A 26281-nucleotide genomic window follows, 5' to 3' on the forward strand; every position below is an offset into this window, starting at 1 on the left:
GCTTAAAGTAAGAGATGATGGTGGGGGCCAGGAGAGATAGCACAGTGGCATTTGCCTTGCAAGCAGCCGATCAGGACCAAAGGTGGTTGGTTCGAATCCCGGTGTCCCATATGGTCCCCCGTGCCTGCCAGGAGCTATTTCTGAGCAGACAGCCAGGAGTAACCCCTGAGCATTGCCAGGTGTGGCCCAAAAACAAAAACAAAAAACAAGAGATGATGGTGGCCACACCCCAGAGTCAAAGTGGAAGTGGGGTTACTTGGGAGGATGGGACATAGAAAGCTTCAGGGTAAAGAAGCAAACCAGGCAAAGATGGGACCCCAGGGCTCACCAGTGTACGCAGTCACTTCTGAGGGAGGCCCCTCGCCAGCTGGCCCGAGGACACTCAGCCACAGGTGATACTGAGTACCTGGCTCCAGCCCGTCCAGTTCATAGCTGTTGAACTCAGGCCCCAGCACTCGGGACTGTTCACGGCCTCCTGAGACAGGCATTGGAACGAGTGTGGGAAGCATGTGGGAGGAGCACCCACCCCTGCCCACTCAGTTCAGTAGCCCCCACCTCTTACAGGAGTAGTCTATCTGACCCTGCCCAGTTTAATGCCCTTTACCGATTGCACCCACCTCCTTAACTGACCCCATGGAACCCCCGCATTGTCTGACCCTGTTTACTCTCATTGACCTCACTTACACCCTTTGCCCTGCCCTCCTTCTCCCATCCCTAACCCCCTATTGGGAAACCTCTCACCCTCAGGGCGCCAACGCAGGCGGAATCCTTGTGCACCGGGAACCAGCTGCCAGTACAACCTCAGTGAATGTTCCCCTCGATGCACGACTTGAAGGGTCCCTAGGGCTGGTGGAGCCTCAGGAGCTAGAGAGAAGCAAGGTATTAGGGGGGCCTGCTTCATGACTCACAACCCATGCACCAATCCCAAATCAGACCTGCAATGCACCCATCCCACCCCAACACACCTCCAGGGTCTCCCTACCTATCCCTGGTCCCTTTTCTAATTCCAAATCTAAACTCCATCCCCCCACTATTCAGGTCACCAATTCAAGACAAGTCCCAAGCTCCACCTACGGGTGGTGACAACAATGGAGACGGGTGCGCCTTCACGGTCCCCAATGAGGGCGGTCACTCTCACAAAGTAACTGACTCCTCCTTCGAGACCCTGGATTTCTGCTGAGTCCGTGTTTCCAGGGAGTAGCTTCTGATTCATGGGACCACCTGGCCAGGAGAACATAGGGGAAGTTGAGATTGGGGTGGCTAACTAGATCGAAGGGGTATTCCCAAACAGGAATACAAAGACCAGGACATACCCTCGCTCTGGCCCCAGGCCAGTCTGTAGGCGGTGGCTCCAGGGACCCCCACCCAAGTAACTCGCAGGACATCACTGGAGGCGTTAAGAATCTGGAGCTTCGACACACTGCCCACAGGATCAGGGTCTGGGGACAGAGCAGAAGAAGGGGTCAAAGGTCACCGCGAGACTAGCAAGGAGCAGGCTGGCCACTGAGGCATGACTCAAGCTGGGGCGGTCAGGTGGAGCGAGTATGAACAGGGTTGATGCCTATGTCTTGTGTGCAGCATGGTGCGGCCCAGAGAGCGGGCTGAGGGACGCTATGGGAGTGTGGGGATGGTAGGTGTGGGAGAGGCTTGGAGCAGTGGAGGGGCAACAGGAACAGGTAGAAAGATCCAGCAGGATGGGAGGTGAGATTAGGAGACATGATTGGCAGCCGATCACTCACCAGTTCTGACAACCACAGAGGCCGGGGTTCCGTCCACACCAGCCACATGTGTCCTCACATGCACCGTGTACTCAGTGTTTGGTTCCAGCCCATCCAATTCAGCCACTGTAGCATCCCCAGAAACTAACTGGGATCTCTCTTGGCCTGAGAGTGGGAAAGGAGAAGAGAGCTCCAAGTCTAGGAACAAACTTTGCCCCAATCCCCTACTGCACCTATAAGAAACCCCAGCACTTATTCCATCCAGACCTGATCTCTACAACCCTCTAAACCTCTGGTCCTGTCCAAAACCCCTGGTCCTCACCATCTGAGTGCCAGGAGATCTTGTATCCTGTAGCACCCGGAACCCTGTTCCAGGCAATGGTGACAGATGAGCTGCTGGTGCGAGTGACGTGGACAGTCCTCACTGAGTCCAGTGGGTCTGCAGGGAGAGGCAATGGTAGTCTGATGAAGGAAGCAGTTGGAGAATCTAATGGAGAACGCAGGGCCATCTAAGGAAGGGGCCAGGGGTCTCACAGGAGGAGAGATCTGAGAGGCAAAGTTGTAAATAAGTCAGACAGGGGTCATGACAGAGGAACTGTGGGAATATGAGGATGCAATGGAGAAGAAAGAATTATTTTTCAGAGTATGAGAAAGCATACATATGAGTCTCAGTTCAGCACAAAAGGTAGGAGGTGCCTGAGAAATTAGGTGGTGGAAATTCAAGGGTAATATCTCAGTGGGGAGACAGAGGAATCTAAAGGTGGGGACATGAGCCAAAGAGCAATTACAGTGGTTCCTAGGACAGGGATCACTTGGTACTTGCCTTGCACATGGCCTGTTTGTGCTCAACCCTCTGGCACCCCAAATGGTCCCTGGAGCCTGCCAAGGGTGATCATTGAGCACTGAACCAGGGGTAAGTCAAGGTGTGGCCTCCCACAAGAAAAAAGAAGGTGGAGGTTTAACTAGAGGCAAGAAGGGCCAGAACGATAGCACAGTGGTAAAGTGTTTGCCTTGCACACAGCCAACACAGGACAGACCCTGGTTCGAATCCCTGCATCCCATATGCACCCCCCTCTGAGCCTGCCAGGAGTGACTTCTAAGCGCAGAGCAAGAAGTAACCCCTGAGCACCACCAGGTGTGACCCAAAAACAAAACAAAACGAAAAGAAAAGAAAAGAAAAAGAAGAAAAGAAAAGAAAAGAAAAGAAAAAAGAAGAGGTAAGAAGACTAAAGAGAAGGATGGCCTGTAGCATGGGTCTGATAGAATGGACCTGGGAGAAGTCAGGGGCACCAGAGGTAAAGAACCAAGGGGCTGAGCCAGGCCCTAACCAGTTCGAGCCGTGATGGCTGCAGGGGTCCCCTCTTCTCTCCCTCGCAGGGCTGACACAGTCACTTGGTAGGAGGTTCCAGGCTGGAGCCCCGCTATGTCCATGCTGCTGGAATCTGAAGGCAACATCTGGCTGGACACAAGGCCTAAGATAGAGAAAGTGTTGTCCCGGCTCATGCCTGTCCCCTCAGTCCTCCAAACCCCTTCATTACTCCTTAACGAACCATCACTTGTCCTCCAGGTAACCCGAAATCTGTTGGCTCCAGGCACGGGGCCCCAGGCCACCCTCACTCTGGTAGCGTCTGATGCCACGACCCTCAGCCCTGGGACGGCAAGTGGGGTTTCTGGGTCTGAAGAAAAAGATAGAAGTCAGGGATCAAGTCAGGTCTGGAGTGACTCAGGAAGCTGTCCTCTAAACTCCCAGCAGTACTTACCCTGGTGGACGTTGAGGACGCTGGCACTGCCTTCTCGGGTGCCCACTCGAGCAGACACCCGCACTGTAAAGCTAGGCCCAGCCCAAGAAACATCCAGGTCTAAGGATGTTTGTGTCCCAGGAAGCATCTGAGTCCGTTCAACACCTAAGGGCAAGATAGGCACCATGAGAGAGAGAGAGAGAGAGAGAGAGAGAGAGAGAGAGAGAGAGAGAGAGAGAGAGAGAGAGAGAGAGAGAGAGAGAGAGAGGAGAGAGAGAGAGAGATGAGGCCAGGTGGCCAGCCACCAACAGGAGCATGGACAGGGCCAGAGACAGTAAGACAATGCATGATGGAGGGGCTGAGGGTTGAGGATGGGGTGAAAGGGGCAAAGGAAGCAAAAACACAGGATCACAAAGGCCAATGACAAATGGCAATCTGAGGTTACAGTGGTCAGTGGAGAGCGAGGTAAGTTACAGGTTACTGACAGTGATGGGGAGACAAGGTCAATACTGGATGAGGCCATGGACTATGGTCACAGCTAAGGTGATAAGAGGGAAGTGACTGAGCTTGTAATTGTGGTGAGCTTTTGGGAGCAGAGAGGTGGGTAGGTGGACAGACCCCATGCACCCAGGGCCATCTTGGGAGGCAAGTGGGCAGAGAAACAGGGAGAGACCTAGGAACCTAGAATTGGAAAGAGATGGAACATTAGTGGGTGGGGTGCTGGCTCGCCCACCTTACTACCTTACCCTGGGGACTGCGCACAGTGAAGCGGTACTCGGTGGCACCAGGAACCGGACTCCAGGACACTTGTACCCGCCTCCCAGGCAGCTTGGTGACCTGTAGATTGGTCACAGGGCCCACTGGCAGCTCTGGGCCTGTGGGAGAAATAGCATGAGAGCAAGTATGGGGTTCCTCATGGCTTCCCCCATCATAAGGCCCAGCCCCACAGCGCACTCACCAGTGGGGACCACGGTGGCAGGTGTGGCCACCTCGCGCCCCTCCAGCAGAGTATAGAGCGTGAAGCGATACTTGGTGTTGGGCTGCAGCCCATCCAGCTGGTGGCGAGTCACATCCGGGGACAGCACCACCTTGTGTGATGGCTCCAAGCCTGCAGGATGGCAGGGTCGCTCAGCGGGCACCAACTATGACCTTGCCTGCCCACCACACCTCCCTGTGGTCCACTGACCACTCTCAAGCTGCCACTCCAGCCGGTAGCCACGGGCCTCAGGCACTGAGTTCCAGGAAAGGAGGATGGACGTGGGACCCAGGATGACTGCACGGAGGGTCTGCTCCACAGAAGCATCTGCCCAGGACACAGGAGATGTCAGTGGCTGCTGCATTCTGTCCACCCACCCACTCTGAAGATCCTCCTTACCAGTGCGGGCTGTCAGGGAAGAGCCAGGCCCCTCGCTATAGCCAATCAGGGATCTGACAGTCACCTCATAGTCTGTACCAGGTTTGAGGCCACGTAGTAACAACGACTGCTGCCCAGGGCCTAGTTCCTGCTGCTGTGTGGGCCCACCTATGGGGGGCATACAAAAGGGTCAATGGACTAAGCCTTAGCACTCTACAACCCTTAACACACTTCACTCACCGCTGAGTGCTCGCCACATCACCCGGTAGCCAGTGGCACCTGGCACCCTCTGCCAGGCCACCAGAAGGCTATGGGATGTGGAGTTCTGGATGGTCACTTCTGGTCCCTCCAGGGCAGCTGAGGGAAGGTTTCGCCACAGATTAGTGGGGTCAGGAGGGAGGAGGTGAGACAGATGGGGCTGAGGGGTGAGGGTGGGGTCAGGGTTAACAGAGCTGCGTACTGGTCCGGGCTGTCCCGCTGACAGCCTCCCCGATGCTGTTGGCATAGAGAGCGACGACAGTCACTTGGTAGTCGGTCAGTGGCCGGAGGCCCTGCAGCCTCACGCTGGTTTTATCAGCTGGGACGCTCACCTGCCAAAGTCAGAGGTCACCTCACCTTGCCCAGCCAAGTCCCTCCACATCCGCTGCCGGGCCTGGCGTCCTCACCTCCCGTCGCTCGCTGGACAGAGGCTGTCCCAGCCCCGTCAGAGGCGTGTACTGGACCTTGTAGCCAGTCACAGGGCCACTGGCTGCCGTCCACTGGACTCGCAGGGACTGGCTACCAGGCTCGGACAGCAGCAGGTCTCGGGGGCCAGAGGGCAAGCCATCGGCTGGGAAAGGAGGGAAGCAGGCGGAGGTGGGGTAACATTGAGTGTGGGATGAAGGATCAAGAGGACACAGGGTGCATGGCTAGGACTAGGGCCAGGAGTGGAGGCAGGGAATTGAGGTGTTAGGGGTGTTAGGGCCACACAAGCAGGGGACACTCACGGGGCAGGGTGACTGGTACGCCACCAGCCGTTGTGCAAACTCTCCGGGAAATGAGGGGCAGGAGTGTCCGCAAGATGTTGAAGTCGTTGACGAAGAAGAAGAAATCATTGGTGGGTTGAGAGGCCACTCGCTTCAGCTCCTCGGGGTCAGCGTTCTTGATGCCTGAGGGGACACCCCATCAGCACCCTGAGCTCCACAGGTGACCTAGCCCAGCCCTCCCATCACCCATCGTGGCACTCACCCACCGTGAACAGCTTGACCCCCTGTTCTTTGAGCCTCTGGGCAGCAGAGTCCACGGGGTCCTGGGACCTGCCATCTGTGATGAGGATGCAGACCTGGGGGGGGCAGGGGCTCGGGTTAGGGGGGCCTGGGGGCAGGGGCGCTCCTAGAGAGGTGTGGGTGGGAAGGCGATCACCTTGGGGATGCCAGGCCGGGCCATCTGGGGCAGGAAGATCTCATCTGACACATGCCGAATGGCAGCCCCTGTGCGTGTATTGCCCCCCTTGTAGCTGAGCTCCCGGATGGCTCGGATCACGTTTACCCCAGAGCCAAGGGCATCCAAGCCAAACTCCGTCCTGTGGAGAAGAGGGTATAAGTGGCTTGGGACCCGGCTTGGGTCCTGGTTCTGGTACCCAGAAAGCCTCCCCTCCGGGGTACAGGTGGTCAGGGCTAGAGGAATAATACAGTGAATAGGTCACTTGCTGCCTTGCACACAAGTTCGATCCCCAGCGTCCCCTATGGTACCTGGAGCCCACCAGGGGTAATTCCTAAGTTCAGAACCAGGAGCAACCCCTGAGCACTGCCAGGCGTGGCCCCCCCAAAATTTAAAAATAAGGTATAGGGGGTGGAGAAATAGCACAGCAGTGGGGTGTTTGCCCACCTGGGATGAATCCAGGTTCAATTCCCAGCATCCCATATGGAGCATGGAGCCCACCAGGAGTAATTTCTGAGTGCAGAGCCAGAAGCAACCCCTGAGCACTGCCAGGTGTGGCTCCCCCCCAAAAAAAATTAAAAATAGGGTATAGAAGTTGAGCATTCTTTTTTTTTGGGGGGGGTTTGGGGGCCACACCCAGTGATGCTCAGGGGTTACTCCTGGTTCTGCACTCAGGAATTACTCCTGGTGGTACTCAGGGGACCAAACCTGAGAGAGAGAAAGAGAGAGGGAGAGAGAGAGAGAGAAAGAGAGAGAGAGAGAGAGAGAGTGTTGAGGTTAGCCAGCCACTCAAGAAGTGGTGTGTGTGTGTGTGTGTGTGTGTGTGTGTGTGTGTGTGTGTGTGTGTGTGTATGGCGATGCTCAAAGCTTACTCTGCCTCTGTACTAGGGGATCAAATTTGGGTCAGTTGCGCAATGTAGACCTCTGGCCCTCGGGGTCTACCTTCTGCCCTGCCTATGGCTGGGTCCTTCAAAGGTCTGGAGTGTTGGTGTGGTGGTGGTTGGTGACGTGTGTGAAGGTTGGGGAACAATATGTCTGGCAGTTAATCGTGGAAGGAGAATGGACCAGTTGTGAGTGAATGTAGATTTTGACGAACAGGCAGGCTCTCCGGTGAGATGAGTCAGGAGACTGGAACATGGTGGGGGGGGGGGGGAGCGAACCGTAAGCAAGAACACACTCCTTCCAAAAATGGGGAGAAGAAACAAACAGACCCTTCCTCAGAGAAGAAGTACAGATGGCCAAAAGACACATAACAAAATGCTCCACATCCCTAACCATCAGGGAGATGCAAATCCAAACAACAATGAGGTACCATCTCACGCCACAGAGCCTGGCACACATCACAAAGAACAAGAACAATCAGTGCTGGCGGGGATGTGGCGAGAAAGGAACGCTCATTCAACTGCTGGTGGGAATGCCATCTAGTCCAGCCTTTATTTAAAAAAAATATATATATGCAGATTCCTCAAAAAAACTGGAAATAGAGTTTCCCAAATGATCCAGTGAGCCAGAACTCCCCTCTCGGCACCAGTCTGGCTGCACCTAGGAGGTAGATAGATTGCTGCCTCTCCAGCAGAGGCTGGAGACGCGGTGCTCTTGGGGACCCCTCCACTGACCTTGGGTCATCGCTGTACTGGACGGCGGCGAAGTGCACCCCTTGAGCGCTGGCTGCCCCCGAGAAGGGCATCACCAGCCCCTCCAGAAAGCCGCGCACCTCGCGGAAATTGCTGCGGCCGATGGACGAGGAGCCGTCGAGCAGGAACACGATGTCCGCGGCGTAAAGGCGAGTGCAGGTCACTGGGGCGCATGGGGGAGACGAGGGGGAGAGATCGGAGAGGCCAGCCCAGCCCGCCCCACTGTGGGGGACCCCCTGGGAGGGTGGAGGGGAGAAGGCCAGAGCCAGCTTGGGTGGGAGAGGGGGTCTGGGAGCACCCCATCCTGCGCACATTGAATGGGGAGAGGTCGCCGGCGCTTATGAGGACCCGGGAATAAAGTGGGCCTGGAGGGATCGGTGCGGGGTGGGGTGTCAGGGCGTGCGGAAACGCCTGGAACTTGGGGTTCCAAGAGGACAGAAGCGGCTTGGTGCAAGGCGGTGCGCGCCCAGAGGGTTTGGGGCGTCGGGGTGGGGAAGTTGGGGAGTGGGCTATAGGGCGCAGAGGTTGCATCCCAGCTGCCCATGCATGCCCACCTCGGTCCGGAGGCTGAGCCCACGCGGGGGGCGCCTCGGCCAGGATCCCGGCGCAGAGAGCGGCCACCAGCAGCCGCAGTCTCATCCTGTGTTTGGGGACTGGTCAGATCCCCCCCTAGGCACCGCCAGCGCCCACCCGGACCCGAACTTGCCTGCGCGCTCCCCGGCTCCAGCTGCTCCAAACCGCTGCAGCTGCAGCCCAGAAAAAGTCCCAGGACCCGGGAGGCGGAGTTGCAGGCGGGGACCCGGGAAGACGCCCCCGCCCACAGTCCCAGAGGTCGCCGCCCCCCACTGGGATCTGAATGCACTTTAATATAAGTCCCACTTTTTTTTTGGGGGGGGGGAGAGCGCTCAGTGCGCTCAGGGATCATTCCTGGCAGGTTTGGGGGACCATATGGGATGCCAGGGATCCAACCTGATGGGCCCCCAAGCAAGGCAAGTGCCTTCCTTCCTTACCCTCTGTACTATTGCTTTAGGGCCCCTCCAAGCCCCCCACTTTCTATCTATCTATCTATCGGTCCTGGGAATCCCCAGAAGTTCCCTGCAGGCAGACAGATGGGTGAGGGGTCCTGTCCTGCCTCCTTCGGGGTCAGCTCTCTTGGCTGCCTGAGCACCAAGTAAAGCCCATGTTGGAGACTGGAACTGGGCAGGGTTCTTGGGGAAGGAAAAGAGGACACGGGATGGTGGGGAGCAGGAGAGAGGGAGCAGCTGGAGATGATTCACAGCTCTCCCCATAGGGGTGCCCAGACAAGCCCTCGGGCCAAGTGTCCCGCCGGCCACTCCTCTGATTCAGACTTTTCTTGTCTCCGGGACCTTCTAATTCCTTGCAGGTCACCAGCCCTAGCAACTGAAGAGTTTTGGGGGACATTGCCGGGAAACCAGGGCACCCTTGGATGGCTTCCAAGCCATGCCCACACCCCCACCCCCTTGGAGCATTCCCGAGACCAGGAGGAATCTGTCGTGTTTATGTCTCCATGCTCATCCCTGCCTACCCGCACCCTTACCAAGCCCTAAAATGAAACGCTGGGGTGGAGGAGGAGGGGGCTGTCCATATGTGGAGGGGGACCACCCACAAGGACAGTTTGTGTCCCAGGAACCCACCCGCTCCATCTGTGTCCCCACTGGTGGATCTGCACTGTTCCGGGGTATACCCCTAACTCACCAGAGACCCTTCCTTGAATCCCTTCTCTCCTTTGGAGTGGAAGGACACTGGTTTCCACTTTCACAGATGGGGCAGGTGTCCCCTGTCTATGCAGCCTATCATCAACTAGAATTCTTCTTGCAGTCCTTACACCATACCCTTAATTCCTCTGGTCTCCCCACCTTTCTGCTAAGCACTATTTGTCCCCTGGTCTAAGTTTGTTATTCTGTTTAGTTCCTTTTTGTTTCTTTGTACCCACACGAGTTAAATCATACCGTGTTTATCTTTCTCTGCTTTACTAGCTTAAACTTTTCTTGACCTTCTCCTTCTCCTTCCACCCAGCCTCCCGCCTAAATCCAGAGGTTCCCTCCTTCTTTGTCACTGTCCTCCTGCCCTACTTGTAATTTCCACCTCTTTATTCTTTTATCGCCTTCTCATTCCTTTCCCTCCTTACTGCCTTACTCTGCTTGTTAGTGCAACCCTCCTTTTTTTCCTGCCTTACTCTTCACTGCCTTTGCTGTATGACTCTGCCCTTAACTGGCCTGACTTCCATCCCTGGAACTCAACAGACACCTCCATCTCCCAGGGCAGAATATATTTGCAGGTGTATGTGCATTCATGATAGGGGCTGACACCAAGGTGACATCTTCCAAATCCTGAATAATTCTAGGATGACCAGAGAGCATATGCACTCATTACTGCCACCAGGGGACCCCATAGCTTTTCCCTGAGAATCCATGGCGAAGGGAGGAATGGTTCTCAGACCCCATGTCCCGTAAGAGTGGCTGGTTAAAAAAAAAAGAGTGGCTGGTTATGGCCAGAGTCATAACCACATAACACTGAGGTATGTGTCCTGCCATGTCCAGAAGCACAGGCTGGAGCTCCAGAACAGCCCCCTACCCTGAATTTGTCCTATCACCCACAGGACCTAGACCTAAAGGTCCTTGTCTTCTTGGCCATTCCCCAAGACCCCAATCCCCACACCGTGAACTTCCAGGGGAGGGACACAGAGTTGCCCCCAAGACCTTCAATTCCTCTTGAACAGCAACAGTATGAGAAATGGGCCAAGCCCAAAACCTACACTCATTCTCACTGGAGTAGGGACAGTCATTCAGGGAGTACCAGACAAACCACATCAGAACCACAGAACTCCCCTAAAGAAAGGGGTGTCAGCCTCCCAGCAGGCAGTCTAGGGCGCAACTCACAGCCCCCACTTATGCCCTCTACAGCTCATCCCAGCTCTTCCTATAGTCTTGATCGCTGTTCTGCCATTGCAGCTCCCCCAGGTACCACAGAAACCAGCCTAAGGATCCCTGGATGGACTCTTGGGATTCTTGTCACTACTGTGTCACCTTCCGGGCCTTCTTCCACAAGTCTCCAGAGAAAGGGGGTGCATTCCTGGCTGCACTGGCCAGGCTCCCCATCCCCAACAGCTCAAAGAGCACTCCCAGAGCAGCATAGTTGTGCAATGAGCAGGCCTCATCCTCCAGCTCAATTCAGGGCCACACTTGGCTTCTGCTGCACCCCCTCTACAAGCACCCAAAGCCAGGCCCGTCACAGCTGTGTTCTGTCTGGTCAGTAAGTGAATGACTAAAGGCCGCAGGTTCTAGAAAGCACCAACAGATATTTCCTAATTGACAACACAAGGCGGTAGATATGAGTAAATAGCCCTGGGGTAGAGGAAGAGTTATATATATTGGTTTTTGGTTCACACCCGGCAGCGCTCAGGGTTTTCCTCCTGGCTCTGTGCTCAGAAATCGCTCCTGGCAGGCTCAGGGGACCATATGGGATGCCGGGATTCGAACCACCGTCCTTCTGCATGTAAGGCAAACGCCTTACTTCCATGCTATCTCTCCAGGAGATGAGAGTTGTAGAGATTTTTTTTTTTTTTTTTTTTGGTTTTTGGGTCACACCCAGCGGTGCTCAGGGGTTACTCCTGGCTGTCTGCTCAGAAATAGCTCCTGGCAGGCACGGGGGACCTTATGGGGCACTGGGATTCGAACCAACCACCTTTGGTCCTGGATTGGCTGCTTGCAAGGCAATCGCCGCTGTGTTATCTCTCCGGGCCCTGTTGTAGAGATTTTTAGCCAGCTTCTCAACCCTTTTTCGACCTTATCTCATCATACTACTCTAGTGTCCCTAGACATTAGTACTAGAACATTTGGCTATCATCCTGGAGATCCACAGGATACCTTACAGGCCCTTGTTTGAAAAATGTTGGTTTAGTTATTGTTACTGTGAAGTTGGGGTCTTATGAGGACTTCTGAACCCATGTTCCCCCAACCCACATCCCAAGACACTATAATTGCCAGCAAGCACCTTCCTCACAGAACTGACTCATTTCCAGCCTTACCTAGATATTTAGGTATCTTGACCTTGGAAAAGCTGGGGGAAGGGGTGAAGGGCTACACCTATATTTTGCCCATCAACTAAAAAACCAGGGTCCAAGGTGGCAGAGGGACTGACTAGACAGCTGAGCTCCAACAGGTCCTGCCTCAGGAGATGGGGAAGGGATCGCTGGGGCCAGCAGCTCGGGACTTGTCAGGGACAGACTTTAGTCAAGGGAGGGGGCTCTGGCCCCACTGAGCTCAGAGATATTCTTGGAGCCTGAGTCAGCAGCAAGAAGGCAAAGGATTCTTGCCCTGCCCGTGCAGGCAGCAGTTATAAAGCAAATAGGAACACTATGCCCCGGGCTACCCTCCTCCCAGAATCCAGAGTATCAACAGACAGGGAGGCCCTCAGGTCTTCTGCTCCATCCAGGCGGACCAAGGACCACGGGAGGGTATTACTTGGTGCCGAGATAGGGATTTATTTCCCTCCTGAGCCCAAGTTCTAGGGATGAGCCCACAGTGCCCATCGAGATCTCTCCTACAACCAAATCATCTCAGAACTAAGAGCAACCCCCTTGCTAAGTGAAAACATCTGGCCTTAGTTCCCTGCAGCATCAAAGGCTTCCTGCCTGGTGGTACAGCCCCCGCACTTGCCCCTTGATGAGGCCGAATCAGCCCTCAGGAAGGCAGAGCATTCAGGGAGTGAGGACCCAGGAGTCCCTGAACCCCAAACCACTGCCTGGAGATTGCAATTCAACACTAAGAAGGACAACACGGTTCTTAACACAAGGCTTTATTGTTGTGTAGACCCTTGCAGCATAGGTCTGAGGAGCCGAGGTGCTGTGGTTTCTCATTCCGAGGGGAGCAGGGGTAACCAACCCAGGCCCCCGTCTTGCCTACAGAGGCTTCTTGCCTAGAATGCCTAGAAGCGCAGCCAGAACATGCCACTGCGGATCCGGTTGTAGTCTGGAAGCTGCTCAATGGGGCCTGTAGGGATAGGGCAGGGCGTCAGGGTGGGGCCCCTGGCCTGTGCAGGGACACCTGGCCCCCCGCCACACCCAACTCGGAGCTGCTCAGAGCAGTACAAGACAGGCTTTGAGTGGAAAGAGGGAAGATCACATTCCCGCAGGGCTGCCGAGCCTGTCCCTTCATGCTCTGCCCTTGGAGCCCCACCCCACCTGTGCAGGTATCCGTTACCTGGCGGGAGTGGGGCACTGATGGAGGCACCTTGGCAGGAAGGCAGGGAGCTGCTGGGACAAGTTTTCTGAGCAAGAACTCCCTGGCAGCCAGGCTCTTGGGCTCAGACTCTTGGGGGCCTCAACATGCTGGCTGGGGTGGGGTCCAAAGAGGACAAAGAGCAGGCTTGTAGGCCACTCACCGTATCCCGCCACTGCAGGACACTGATCATAGAAGTACTTGGAGCAGACCTCGCGGATCATACTTGCATCCACCTCCTGCAGAACAGGGGCACAGTGAGTCATGGGCCTCTAGGGAGCCACCAGCCAACATTAGTGGACCAAAAACTTTCGTGTATACCAAGAGTCCTCAAACTAGGGTCTGCGGGCCACATGCGGCCCACTGAGGACATTTATGCAGCAGCCAGTGTTTTCGTTGCCACTGCCTGTCCCGCTTAGCGGAAGACTCGTCCTGGCCCGCAGTGCCCGTGTGGGATGTGTGCCCACATGCTCCAACTCCCCTTCTTTTTTCTGTCTCTCGGCTCCTCCTCGCAGTCTCAGCAGGGATCCTCAAACTATGGCCCATCAAAATCAGGCCCATAGCTCCCAATGAAATACTGGCTTGTTGATTTAATTTGTTCTTTGTTTTAAACATTGTATTTGACCCCCCCCCTTTTTTTTTACTTCAAAATAAGATAAGTGTGGTGTGCATAGAAATTTGCTCACAGTTTTTTTTTTCTTAGAAGCATTGTCTGGCCCTCCAACAGACTGGAGGAAGTGAACTATGCTGTTTAAAAAGTTTGAGGACCTCTGGTGTATACCATGTGGGGCCTTCACCCAGAAGGCAAGGTGGTTAGTCTTTTCCAGCTGCAGACTCCCAGATCCCACCCAGACCCCAACCCTAAGTGCCTGGGCCCTTCCCTCCCATTATGCCACCTCTGTGCCTTATGGCTGCCAGGGCAACATGGCTGCCGCTATGCAGTTGGGCCGCATTCCTTGCCCTCTAAGTTTGTCAGGTGAAGATTCCAGAACACCCCAGAAGCCCGTGTTACCGCAATCCGGCTTTCCCACTCAGCCAGAGGGATGCGACGGCCATAAGTCAGGAGACTGCGTCCGATGTCCTCACACACGGGAGTCGTGCCTATCAGGATGAGGACAGGCGTACAGGTCCACAGCCTACCCAGAACCCCTGCTAACCTTGCTCTGGCCCCAGCTGCCACTCCTGCAAACACCAGCTGCTGCTCTAGTCCACCCTGCCTGGTCTAACTCAAAGTTATCTTTTCTAGTCTCAGGAATGTACCCCAATGAAACTGCCACTGCCACCTGCCCACAGAGCCACAGAGTCACAGGACTCACCATCCAACTGAGACACCAGGGCATTTCTGAGGATGTTCTTGCCCCGGACCACTTCGCTCTCCGTGGCACTGGTGCAAAGACGCATCCTAAAGCGGAGAAGGGGATGACATGGTGGCACTGGGCCCATACTAAAGCGTGTCTCTGTCTCTCAGGCCCCCAGCAGTACTAAGCACTCACCACTGGCCTTGCAAGAAGAACATCATGTCGTCGATGTTCATGCCGTCGCAGACAAAGTGTGCACCCAGCAAGCCAGTGTCAGCATAGCAGATGTTGAAGGTCTGGAAACTCTGGCACAGCTTATTTGCCACGGACACTGAAGCCAGGGGGCTGGACAGGTGCTGCCAAGGACAAGGGTGCTCAGCACAGCTCCATGTCCACATTGAACCCATAGCACCCTGCTGCTGAAGGCAAAATACTTGCACTCACCTTGCCGCCCCCATAGGTACAGTCATAGTGGCCTATGATGGCATTGGCCACTTGGAGAGTCACATTGTCAGGGTTGGCCCAGCCAGGACCCTCTACCGCAATAGCCACATGAGCCAAAGGCAGGGCATCATCCCGGTGGCGGATCTGAAACAGTGCATGACAAGGCTGAGGGAAAGACTGCCTGGTGACCAGGAAAGTCTGGGGCAAGGCATATGCATGTGGTGCAGCAGTGGGCCCCTCCAGGCGGCAGCACTGGAGTCCTAGGGACAAGCATCACACAGAAGGGTCCTCCTAGCACACCACCATGCCTGGCCACCAGCCCACTCACCTCACTGCCAGTGAAACGGCATGGAGTCACAGCAGGCACAGCGTCCTCTGAGTATGTACCGGAGACGCTGCTGAAGTGCTTCTGGGCCAGGTCTAAAAGCTCCCGATGCTCCACTCCTGTCAAAACACACGATGTAGGGTCCAGACAGAGCACAGGGGTAAAGGTGCTGGCCTTACCTAGCTAACCCTTTTCCACCCCTTGAATTGCCAAGTCCCTGAGCATTATCAGAGTGACACCTGAGCACAATCCAGGAAGGAGGAAGTCCTGAGCATGCCAGGTAGAGTTCAGTGGCACGGCACATGCTTTACATACAGATACAATGCCCAGAGCAATTGACATCCCCCCCCCAAAAAAAAAGATCAGCTGAGTTTAAGGCACTGGCTAAGGGGAGGTGCCCCTGTGTCCAGTCTTGTGGGAAACATGAGAAAACCACAACATCGAGAGGGGAGGGGGAAGTCTCAAACTCTGTGCAAGGCTGACTGACTAGCTGCCAACCCCTCTGCCACAAGCAGAAGCATGCTGTTCTTGACCGGTCAGGTTCCCACAGGGCACAGTCCCAGCTCCCTGGACACTAACTGGGCCACCTGCCCTGCCTTTCATCGTCACTCTACTCTCCCCTCAGGTCCTAGCTGCTACTCCTGAGGTGCTTGGCAAATGAGAGGTGCTACTGCAGGACTCTGGTTCATCCCGGGGGTCCCTGAGAGCTAAGGACATTTATAATCTGAAGTCTGCAGGGATCCACGACACCTTCCCATCCTGGCTGCCGAGCACTGTGATTCCTGCTGGTGCCTCAGCCTGTTCTTTCCTTCACTGAGCGAGTCTGGTTGAACTCAACACAGTCTGACCCACCAGTAGCTCAGTCTACTCCTTATCATAGGTTTGCTGTCCTCAAGGGTACAAACACAGCTCTTCTCATCAGCCTCCCCACAGCCAAGGCCATACACAGGGCATGCATACCTACCTGCCCTCTATAAACTAGTCAACCCTTCCGCTTCTGGTGTCTGCTGCCACCATGTGGCAGGGGATCTTTCCAAATGGTATCTTTCAAATGTAGGCTCTTTCCAACCTCTACCCGAGCTCCCTGTTAAATACCCCCTCCCTCTTGTGCCTTCTGTTCAAGGAACTTTCAGGTGAGGCACCAAACAGTCAGTGTCACACATCTGGGTGACCCAAGCCTGCAAAATGGGTTTCCTAGGCTGCAGCAAGGGTGGGACCAATAAAGGATTGGGCCTAGAAAGCCCAGAACCCCCGCTGAGGTCCAACTACAGCAGAGGAACAGCACCCTCATGTGGCCAAACCATGGGTGGCAGCGCAGGTTCCTACCTCACCTGGTGAGCCAATGCCAGCAAGGTCACTACAACTGGTTCTAGTGAGCCCAGGTCACACACACAGAAGAGAGGTCTCAGCAGGGAACAACCCCATGCTTAGCACCAGGAGACCAAGGCAGGTTCCGCATGCCCTTCACCACAGGGTTTCAAGGAGCTGGTCCCACCTCTCCTCTCACCTCCAGCTGCTGCCAGCACCATGCGAGGGGCCTTGTAGTGTCTGCCGAGGTACTCAGTCAGGTCGGCACGAGTCAGCTTCCTGCAAGACGTACAGAGGTTTACCCCTCCTCCAAGTGTGATTCGGGTCAGAGAGCAGCACAGAGGAGATAGGAAAGACACTACTTCTTTGGAGAGCACAGCCTAGCATAACCCTGGTTCCCTTCCCATCTCTGGGTCAGGAGGGCAGGGTGAGTCCTCTCAGGTAACATTTGAATTCTTGGGGGGGGGGAGGGGGCAAGAAGACAAAGCAGCATTGGATGGAGGTGCCAGCTCCCTGCCTCAGGTTATCAGAACCACCTGGAAACAGCCTAAAACAAAGCCCCATATTTGAGTGAAAATCATGGGCATTTAAAAGACTCAGAGGTCTACAGTGCGTACTTTGTATACAGATAGTTGAGTTTCAACCCCAGCACTACCAGGGAGTGGGCCCTGAGCACAGAGCCATGCCAGCAGTAGCTCCCAGAGCTACGGGAGCTAGATATGGCCCCCTAACAAATACAAAGATTCAAAAGATCACATAGCATCTTTAAAAATGCCTCCAGGGCCCGGAGAGATAGCACAGCAGTGTTTGCCTTGCAAGCAGCCGATCCAGGACCAAAGATGGTTGGTTCGAATCCCGGTGTCCCATAGGGTCCCCCGTGCCTGCCAGGAGCTATTTCTGAGCAGACAGCCAGGAGTAACCCCTGAGCACCACCGGGTGTGGCCCAAAAACAAAAACAAAAACAAAAAAAAACAAAAATGCCTCCACATGTGGGGATTAAGAGAGCAGCAGGGCACCAGCCATTACAATTACAAACCAATGCCTAACCCCAAAGGCTCCCTACACCACACTCCTCACCTGACGTTCTCACTCGGCCCCTCCACAGCCTGGGCGAGAGGCGTGCCCTGAAAGGCAGTGGCATGCAGGTAGTCAAAGACCACATTCTGCATAGAGGCATCATTCTCCTGCAGCTCCCGCAAGATCACGTCACGCTCCTTCTCAATCTGGGAATCTTCTAGACTGCAGTTCTGAACGATGTCCGCCAGTAGCTCCACAGCTGGATGCAAGGTTTGCAATAGCAGGTGGGCCTCGGGAGACTGGTAATGGCACAACCCACCCCACACCCTGCTCTAGCACCTCTGGCTCTAAGCCCCTATAGAGGATAACATCATCCTCTGGCCTGACCAGGGGCTCCTGAGAACCCATCCCTGCACCCTTGGGGTCCTAGCCCCATCCTCCAAATGTTACCTTTTGGCAGGTCCTTGGATAGTGCCTTGATATAGTACGCCGTGTGCTCTCGGGTGCTGTAAGCATTGAGATGGGCACCCATGCTTTCTACCTCTTTTTCCAAGGCATTGCCAGGTCGGTTCTTTGTTCCCTAGAACCACATGATCAAAAGGACCAATGAGAGACACTTGGGGGGCCCAGAAAGCCACCCACCCAGTCTAAGGTTCCAACAACGGCCAGGGAGCACATGATTTACAGACAAACAAGAGGCCGAAGTTCACTTGCCAGTACCTCTGTGATCACCTGAACAGTCAAGCGTGACCCCTAAGCACTGAGAGTGGTCCCCCAAAACCACTATAAACAGCTAAGGTCCCAGCAAAACTGGACCACAGATATATTCCTAGGTAGCAATTCTGAAGATGAAAGGTTCTGAGTCTCCTCATTAAGCATTTGAGCTGACTGAGGCCAACAGAATAGGGATGGAGAGGGGCCAAGAGGTAAAAGCTATAACTGGGCTGTTTCCTCAACGGTCTGTCTAGACTCGAATTCCCTCTCTATCAAGAGGATTGGGCAAGATCACTTCCTTTTGCCTGAAACAACTCACATGAATGTGCTCTAGTGGCCTCCTTTTTCCGGGACCTAAACCTGGTCCCAGGTGTGCATACGTGTACCATCTGCTACACACTGGGGCACATATGAATTTGTGCTTGAGAAATTGGCAAAGCTAGAGTGACAGGAATGCCTATTTCGGAGCCACACTCTCTACATCTCCTACACCCCTACATCACCCAGAAGACTAAACCCATGTGGCTCCTTCCAGAAATGCCAGCCAGACTGCCCCAACTAAAGCCCGTGACTAAGAGGCCAAGTTCTTTGACCTGCATTTTAGCAAAGAGCATAGTTGTCCTGTCTCCTAGGGAAAAGGAATATGTCAGGAGGCTCACCTTGAAAGCCAGATGCTCCACAAAGTAACCAGCTCCATTTTCCTTTTCAGATTCGCAACGGCTGCCAACGTCAATCCATACTCCCACCTGGATAAGAAGTCACCAACAAAGGTAACAAACCAACCACCCTGAACCCCACTCCTCTCCCATTCTGGGTGACTCGCACAAGATCCAAGCAGAATCTCCTGGGCTCTGGAAGAAGAAGTATCTTTGTGCCATCCTTCCACTGGAGGTACAGATGTGTCCTAGGCATGGAGCAACAGAACACTGACTAACAAGGTGTCACCTCTCTAACTCTATATCAGGGGTCTCAAACTCAATTTACCTGGGGGCCGCAGGAGGCAAAGTCGGGGTGAGGTAGGGCCGCATAAGGGATTTCACACAAAAAAAGTCCTCAAACATCATTATTAACAGTTTTAATTATTTCTTCTGAATATGAATAGAATATTGAATGAAGATCATGAACAGTTCTTCTGACATGGCATCTTTTGCCTATTCCTTGCTGCCAGAGACTTGACAGCGCTTCTTCTCACAAATCTGAACCACATTTGGCTTTAGAGAGGAAGCAGTTGAGACCCTCAGTATGGCTTGAAGATGATCATCATTAAGTCTAGACCTGTACTTTGACTTACTGAAGTTCAATGTGGAGAATAACTCTTCACACAAATATGTGCTCCCAAAAAGGCACCTGGTGCGCTTGAACATTCGGGAAAGCTCAGGGAAGCTGGGGGCAATTCTCTCAAAAATTGCCCATGCATGTCTGCTTTTCCACTAATCTCCCTGAACTTGGCTTTGAGATCAGAGTTGCGTTGCAGGTCAATGAGCTCCATTTGAAGCACAGGAGGGGCATCTTGCACATCAAAGGAAAAGGGGTCCACAAAAATTTGGAAAGTGGCTCTGTGCTTTTTGAAGTCTGCAAATCTGTGATCAGATTCCTTCTCTAGCTTAAAAATAGCATCGACATATTTCTCACCACTGAATGGTATGCCTGCATCCACAAGTTCCTTGCATGCTGGGAAATGGCAAAGGTTTGTCTGAGAGAGCTGGGATTTCCATAACACAAGTTTTGTGGAGAATGCTCTCACGTTGTCATAGGCAGTACTGATAAGCTGCCCCGGGCCTTGTAACATCTTGTTTAGTACATTCAGCTTATGTGTGATGTCAACAAGAAAAGCTAAGTCCATGAGCCATTTGTGATCACTCAACTCAGAAACAGCATTCCCATCTTTCTCCATGAAGGCTTTCACTTCTCTCAACTCAAAAAATCTTTTCAGGACATTTCTCCTGCTGAGCCAACATACCTTGGTGAAATAGAGCTCATCTCCATATTCTGACTCCATTTTCCTCTAAAAAAGCACAAAACCTCCTGTGCTTTAAGCCCCTGGATCTTATTTGGTTGATGCATTTCACAACAACAGGCATCACATTCTCACATGGCAAGCATTTATTGCAAAGGGCCTGCTGATGAATAATGCAGTGAAGAGCAATGGCCTTCTCTACACCCTCCTCTTCAAGTTTTTTTTTTTTTGAACAAGTGCCACCAGTCCATTTTCCCTCCCTGTCATCGATGGCGCTCCATCGGTTATTATTCCAACAAACCTCTTCCATGGCAAACCTGCATTCTCAATGGCATCACACAGATGCCGAAATATCTCATTAGCGGTGGTCTGGCCATGCGTTGGAATTATTGTGAGCAGCTCCTGTCAATTCAAAATTGCAATCAACACCACGGACATAAAATTGTGAGTTGTGCAGTGTCTGTTTTATCTGTGCCCTCGTCAAGCGTATGCATCAAAACATTTGGCTTTCGGGCCGGGCGGTGGCGCTAAAGGTAAGGTGCGCCTGCCTTGCCTGTAGTAGCCTTGGACGGACCACGGTTCGATCCCCCGGTGTCCCATATGGTCCCCCAAGCCAGGAGCAACTTCTGAGCGCATAGCCAGGAGTAACCCCTGAGCGTTGCCGGGTGTGGCCCAAAAACCAAAAAAAAAAAAAAAAAACATTTGGCTTTCTCAGACAGTTGATGATAAATGTCACTTGACATGTCAGAAATGCGCTCTGCCACGGTGTTGGCAGAAAGGCTGATTTTGGCTAAACTGACCTTTCTTTTACAGACAGATAATACTTGCAGCCTGTAACATACATTTTTTTTAACAAATTCTCCTTCTGTGAATGGATTCCCTGCCTTAGCAATCATCTCACTAACCATGTAACTAGCTTTGACGGATGCAACATTCTCTTTGGTTGCTTTCTTGAAGAAATCTTGTTGCCTCATTAGCCATGCTTTAAGACTGACAACCCGCTTGGCACTCTCATTTCCTTGATATTTTGCACATTTCTCAGCATGTTTAGTTGAATAATGGCGTTTCAAGTTGTATTCCTTGTGCACCGCAACTTTCTCTGAGCAAATAAAACATGTGGGGATGCCCCTGTGCTCAACAAAGAAATATTGCGTCTCCCACTTTTCCTGAAATTGTCTGTGCTCATCATCAATCTTTCTCTTCACTACAGGCTTTGATGAAGTCATGATGAAGGTATGACAAAATCTAATTCTGTAATAAACTTCTCTCCCTTCTCTCCCATAGGCCTCCGATAATGCAAGGGACAGCGGGCAGGAGCAGCAGAAATGACGTCCGTGCTAGGTGCAAAGTATTTGCGATTATTCGCTTACCGAATATTCGCAATAAAAAATCGCATTACTGGGCCCGGAGAGATAGCACAGCGGCGTTTGCCTTGCAAGCAGCCTATCCAGGACCAAAGGTGGTTGGTTCGAATCCCAGTGTCCCATATGGTCCCCTGTGCCTGCCAAGAGCCATTTCTGAGCAGACAGCCAGGAGTAACCCCTGAGCAATGCCGGGTGTGGCCCAAAAACCAAAAACCCAAAAAAAAAAAAAAAAATCGCATTAGTAAGGAAAAAAAAAATCACAAAAAAATTGCATTAAACATTTGCATACCCCGAATGAAACTGCTCGGGGTATGCGAATGTTTAATGCGATATTTTTCTTACTAATGCGATTTTTAATCATGAATAATGCGATATTTGAAGGCCGGCCGTGGGCCACAAGTTTGAGACCCCTGCTCTATATTCTAGCTGGTTATCAAGCAAACCTATGGAAATCTCTACCTTAGCATGTTCACAAGGTCCCATCATTACATGAAAAGGAGGGGGAGGGACAATGGGCCACACCCAACAGAGGTTTGGGCTACTCCTGGTTTTGGCTCAGGAAACATTCCTGGCAGTCCTGAGAAAACTAAGGTATAGGGTACTGGGGACTGACCCCAGTGAGTCACACGCAAGGCAAGCGCCTGACCCACTGAGTATCTCCAGTCACCGTATGAAATTCTTACAGGTTATTCAGTTGATTCTTTGCCCCTTTTTTGTAGGCAACTGAGTTATTTACTCCTTTCTAAAAGCTTTTTATTCTGGTGACTTTATCCTAAGAATTAAGAAATGAGACTATTGGTGTATCCATTGAATATTTTGTCACACTAAGGAGTCAGTCTTCATTCATTCATAGCTAATAAAAATATATTTTAGGGCCAGAGTGATAACACAGTGGTAGGGCGTTTGCCTTGCACAATGACGACCCAAGACAGACCCAGGTTCAATTCCCGGCATCTGGTCCCCAGAGCCTGCCAGGAGCGATTTCTGAGCCAGACGTAATCTCTGAATGCCACCAGTGTGGTCCAACCTCTCCCCCCAATATTTTTTTTAACCAGGGGCCAGAGATATAGCTCAATGAGTAAGGCATTTTTATGGCAATTGGGCTTTTGACACGCCCTTGAATACCCCCAGTATAATTACTGTTGAACCTGGACATACACCCCGGACATGCCCCCTTGTCATGCCACTATAAAAAGAAAAACTTGGACTGTTGAAAGGGGGCCCGAGAAAATAACCAGGGCGGTGCCTGCTGGCTCATGGGGGGAGAGGGAGGTTGGCGCAGGCAGAGATAAAGCATCAGAGAAATGCTGTGTGGTTTATATCTACTTCCTAGTCTTTCCTTTTTGTACCAGGGCCTCCCCCGACCACCTCTGGCTGGTGAATTTCCAGGTAACTCTTTCTCCCTCTTTCTGAAACCACTGGTCAGCAGTAGTAAGCTTCAGATTCCAGGACGAATAAAAGGTGTTTTTAGTTTCGCTTCTCTCTTTTCTCTCCTATAAGTTGGCATCCCTGGGAGGGCTTGAGGCTCTACTCGGCAGTTGGGTCCCACAGGCCCCTGTGAGCCTTGCAGTACAGGGCCCTCTCAGCCTTGCGCCGCTGTAGCATTTACTTTGCATATGGCCAACTTAGGTTCAATTCACTGGTTTCACATTAAGCATTGCCAGGAGTGATCCCTTAGCACAGAGAGCCAGGAGTAAGTCCTCAGCAATGCCAGGTGTGGCCCCAAAACAAAACAAGTTTTTTATATGTATACTGTATATAAAAAAAATCAGACGTGGAGGGGCTGAGAGATAGTTTGAAGGGCTGAGCCCATGTTTTGCATGCTGGAAAATTAGGAGGTTTTTCAGTTGCTTTTTCGTTTGGGTCACACCTGGCCGTACTCAGGCCATTATGGGAGGCTTCAGATTAATCTCAGGTCAGCCGCATGTCCTAGGCAATGTCCTACCATTACTCTGGCCCTGGAAACCTAGGTTTATTTTTGGCACCACATCATGCTGTACTATCACTCCAGGCCCTGTAAAATCCCGACCTGAAGGTTCACAAAAGACAGCATTGTTCACCAAGCTTCTTTAAGTGTCTGTTTACACAACCTTCTGGTAGTAAGGCAAATGTCTATAATTTCTTGTTGTTTAGTACCAAGCTATATCAATGGGACATTGTTTCTTCCTAAAAATCTGAGTTTATCAATAAAACCATTTAACTCACACAGTCTGAGGTTGAAAAAGGATTACTTCTGAAAAAATTTTTATATCTGTTTATTGATCGCGAAGTTTGTTTTGTTTTAATTCCTGAGTCAATTATGAGGACTTCTTTTTTCTTTGTTTGTTTTTTTGGGTCACACCCAACAGCACTCTGGGGTTCCTCCTGGCTCTACGCTCAGAAATCACTCCTGGCAGGCTCAAGAGGGGGATCATATGGGATGCCATATGGGATTCGAACCACCGTCCCTCTATATGCTAAGGCAAACGCCCTACCTCCATGCTATCTCTCCGGCCCCAATTGTGAGGACTTCTGGTCTAACCAGAATTTATCTTTGGGACTCTGAAGAAACTGGCAACCACTTCCAAGTCTCTGTACCCACTTTTCCTCATTGTCAAGGAGGGAATACAGGATCTCTGTGTTCTTGGCCTCAAGAAGAAGCCGAGGGGGACAGGGTTCGGACAGCTCGAGACCAGTCCAGCAGAATGTACCGAGGACTAGCCCAAGGTCGATCTCTCTCACACACACACACACACCCTTGGCACACACACACACACACACACACACACACACCCTTGGCCCACACACACACACACACACACCCTTGGCGCACACACACACACACACACACACACACACACACCCTTGGCGCACACACACACACACACACACACACACACACACACCCTTGGCCCAACACTCTAGGATCCGAGGGGGTCAGGGTTCGAGCGGTGAGAGATGAGCCCAGCAGAATGCACCCAGGACTAGCCCAAGGTCACACACACACACACCCCTGGGCCCAAGATGGAGGTGCCTTCCTAGACTCACCGTGCAGGTGGGCTGCGAGGTCTGCTCCGAAGCGACTCGAAGCCCGTTGTCCAGCAGGCTGACCTGGGTCTCGGGCAAGCTCTGCAGGACCTGGGCGTAGGAGGCGGCCCCGCGCAGGGCGGGTGTCCTCAGCAGGGCCGGCTGCAGGGTCAGGAGACACAGTCGGGACTGAGAGTGATTTCGGGGTCCCCGAGAAGGAGGATCGTCCCCAGCGCGCCCCAAAAAACAGATGCCCGTGCAGGCCCCAGGCCTTGACCTTCCCACGGCCCTGAGCCTGACCTCGCCAGCCCTTGCATGCTCCACCCGGGGCTGCTGACAGCCCGTTCCCGGACCCCGTCCCCCCGAGTCCCGCGCTCCACAGCCCCGCGATCTCGCCCGGAGACTCACCGAGCGGCGGGTGCGCAGCAATACCCTCGACCCGGCTCCTGCAGCCCGACACACAGCGGAGGCCGCCATTTTCTCTGTCCTGGGGCCGAAAGCCGAACCACGCACGCGCAGACAATGCCGCGACGTCTCCGCGCAGGCGCAGTGCACTCTTCGCGCAGGCGCAGTGCAGAAAAGCTGGGGGCGGTCTGTCATCGCCCCCTAGCGGAAGATGGGAGTATTGGTTCGTGCGGCTGTTGGTGTGTTTTTTGTCTTGGTCCACCAGGGGCAGGGAAGGATGGATGGAGGTGGAGGCTGGAGGCCTAGGGTTGACTTCACTCTTACTTGACAGATAGGAGGCCGAATGTCTGTCTCTCATCTCTCTCCTTTCTCTCATCTCTCTCTCCTTTCTCTCCTTTCTTTCTCTCCTCTCTCTCCTTTCTCTCTCCTTTTTCTCTCTCCTTTCTCTCTCCTCTCTCTCTCCTCTCTCTCTCCTCTCCCCCTCCTCTCCCCGCCCCCCTCTCATCGGTTTAGGGGTGCTACAGTTTGAACTTCCTGGGATTAAATTAGCACCAGGAATAAGCCCTGAACGGGGTCAGGTCTGACCCAAAAACCAGAAAGAAAAATAAAAGTTTCAAAACTTTCCACCTCATCTGTGAAATCTCCAGCAACTTATATTCTTTTTTATACTTGAAGAGACATGCAGCAATGAATACAGCTATTTAGATTGAGCAGGTATTCAAATAACTGCTTTTTATTTATAGAGGTCTATAATAATGTACTAATGCTTTTAACCACAGGTGCAGAATGCATTTGGAAGCTATGGGCTCCACTACAGTTCTCACTATAAGAATGTTTTAGTGTCTTAATATTAATATGTCTGTAATAACTTTTTGGTTTTTTGGCCACCCCTGTGATGCTTAAGGTTTACACCTGACTATGCACTCAGAAATCGCTCCTGGCTTGGGGGACCATATGGGACACGGGGGATTGAACCGCGGTCCGTCCTAGGCTAGCACGTGCAAGGCAGACACCTTACCACTTGTGCCACCGCTCCGACCCTGTAATAACTTTTTTAAAGCAGTTTATTGATTGATTAATTGGTATTTAGGCCACACCTGGCGATGCTCTTGGGTTACTCCTGACTCTGTGCTCAGAAATCGCTCCAGGCAAGCTTGAGGGACCATATGGGATGCCAGGAATCGAACCGGGTTTGTCCCAGGTTGGCCGCATGCAAGGAAAATGCCTTACCCCTGTGCTATCTCTTCGACCCCTGTAATACCTTTTTTTCTCTGTAATAACTTTTTTTGGGGGGGTTTGGGCCACACCCAGTGACACTCAGGGGTTACTCCTGGCTATG

The 26281-nt window shown here is 52.9% G+C and overlaps 2 protein-coding genes across 2 annotated transcripts in view; both read right to left on the reverse strand.

The window, feature by feature from the left end:
* Positions 1-8503, reverse strand: part of COL7A1 (collagen type VII alpha 1 chain) — a 30713-nt gene extending 22210 nt beyond the window's left edge. The window contains exons 1-21 of the mRNA XM_049777291.1: positions 8419-8503; positions 7847-8027; positions 6213-6372; positions 6039-6132; positions 5798-5959; positions 5477-5640; positions 5272-5401; positions 5052-5168; positions 4833-4979; positions 4644-4760; positions 4416-4565; positions 4204-4332; positions 3479-3622; positions 3269-3394; positions 3047-3190; positions 2044-2157; positions 1740-1889; positions 1314-1439; positions 1075-1221; positions 742-864; positions 329-475 (exon numbers count right to left, since the gene is read on the reverse strand). Coding sequence (XP_049633248.1) covers positions 329-475; positions 742-864; positions 1075-1221; positions 1314-1439; positions 1740-1889; positions 2044-2157; positions 3047-3190; positions 3269-3394; positions 3479-3622; positions 4204-4332; positions 4416-4565; positions 4644-4760; positions 4833-4979; positions 5052-5168; positions 5272-5401; positions 5477-5640; positions 5798-5959; positions 6039-6132; positions 6213-6372; positions 7847-8027; positions 8419-8503 — 2857 coding nt within the window. The remainder of the gene's footprint in view (positions 1-328; positions 476-741; positions 865-1074; positions 1222-1313; positions 1440-1739; positions 1890-2043; positions 2158-3046; positions 3191-3268; positions 3395-3478; positions 3623-4203; positions 4333-4415; positions 4566-4643; positions 4761-4832; positions 4980-5051; positions 5169-5271; positions 5402-5476; positions 5641-5797; positions 5960-6038; positions 6133-6212; positions 6373-7846; positions 8028-8418) is intronic.
* Positions 8504-12666: 4163 nt separating this feature from the next.
* LOC126014052 (cytochrome b-c1 complex subunit 1, mitochondrial) lies at positions 12667-25059 on the reverse strand. Its single transcript, XM_049777367.1, has 13 exons — positions 24946-25059; positions 24559-24699; positions 18870-18956; positions 17947-18076; positions 17557-17755; positions 16679-16758; positions 15175-15290; positions 14847-14990; positions 14598-14758; positions 14421-14506; positions 14117-14205; positions 13268-13343; positions 12667-12876 (listed from the first exon to the last, which is right to left on the reverse strand). The coding sequence occupies exons 1-13, from the start codon at positions 25012-25014 to the stop codon at positions 12812-12814; spliced, it is 1443 nt and encodes a 480-aa protein (XP_049633324.1). The 5' UTR covers positions 25015-25059; the 3' UTR covers positions 12667-12811.
* Between the last annotated feature and the right edge of the window lie 1222 nt (positions 25060-26281).

This window comes from Suncus etruscus, chromosome 7 (genome assembly GCF_024139225.1).
Source record: "Suncus etruscus isolate mSunEtr1 chromosome 7, mSunEtr1.pri.cur, whole genome shotgun sequence".
In the NCBI taxonomy this organism is placed as follows: Eukaryota; Metazoa; Chordata; class Mammalia; order Eulipotyphla; family Soricidae; genus Suncus; species Suncus etruscus.

Excerpts from the sequence above, each read along its gene's own strand:
- LOC126014052 (XM_049777367.1), bottom strand. The coding sequence starts at position 25,014 with ATGGCGGCCTCCGCTGTGTGTCGGGCTGCAGGAGCCGGGTCGAGGGTA. Across the intron at positions 17,756-17,946 it reads ATCCAAGGACCTGCCAAAAG|CTGTGGAGCTACTGGCGGAC; the intron begins GTAACATTTGGA and ends CCTTGCATCCAG. Across the intron at positions 15,291-16,678 it reads GGTGCTGGCAGCAGCTGGAG|GAGTGGAGCATCGGGAGCTT; the intron begins GTGAGAGGAGAG and ends GTGTTTTGACAG.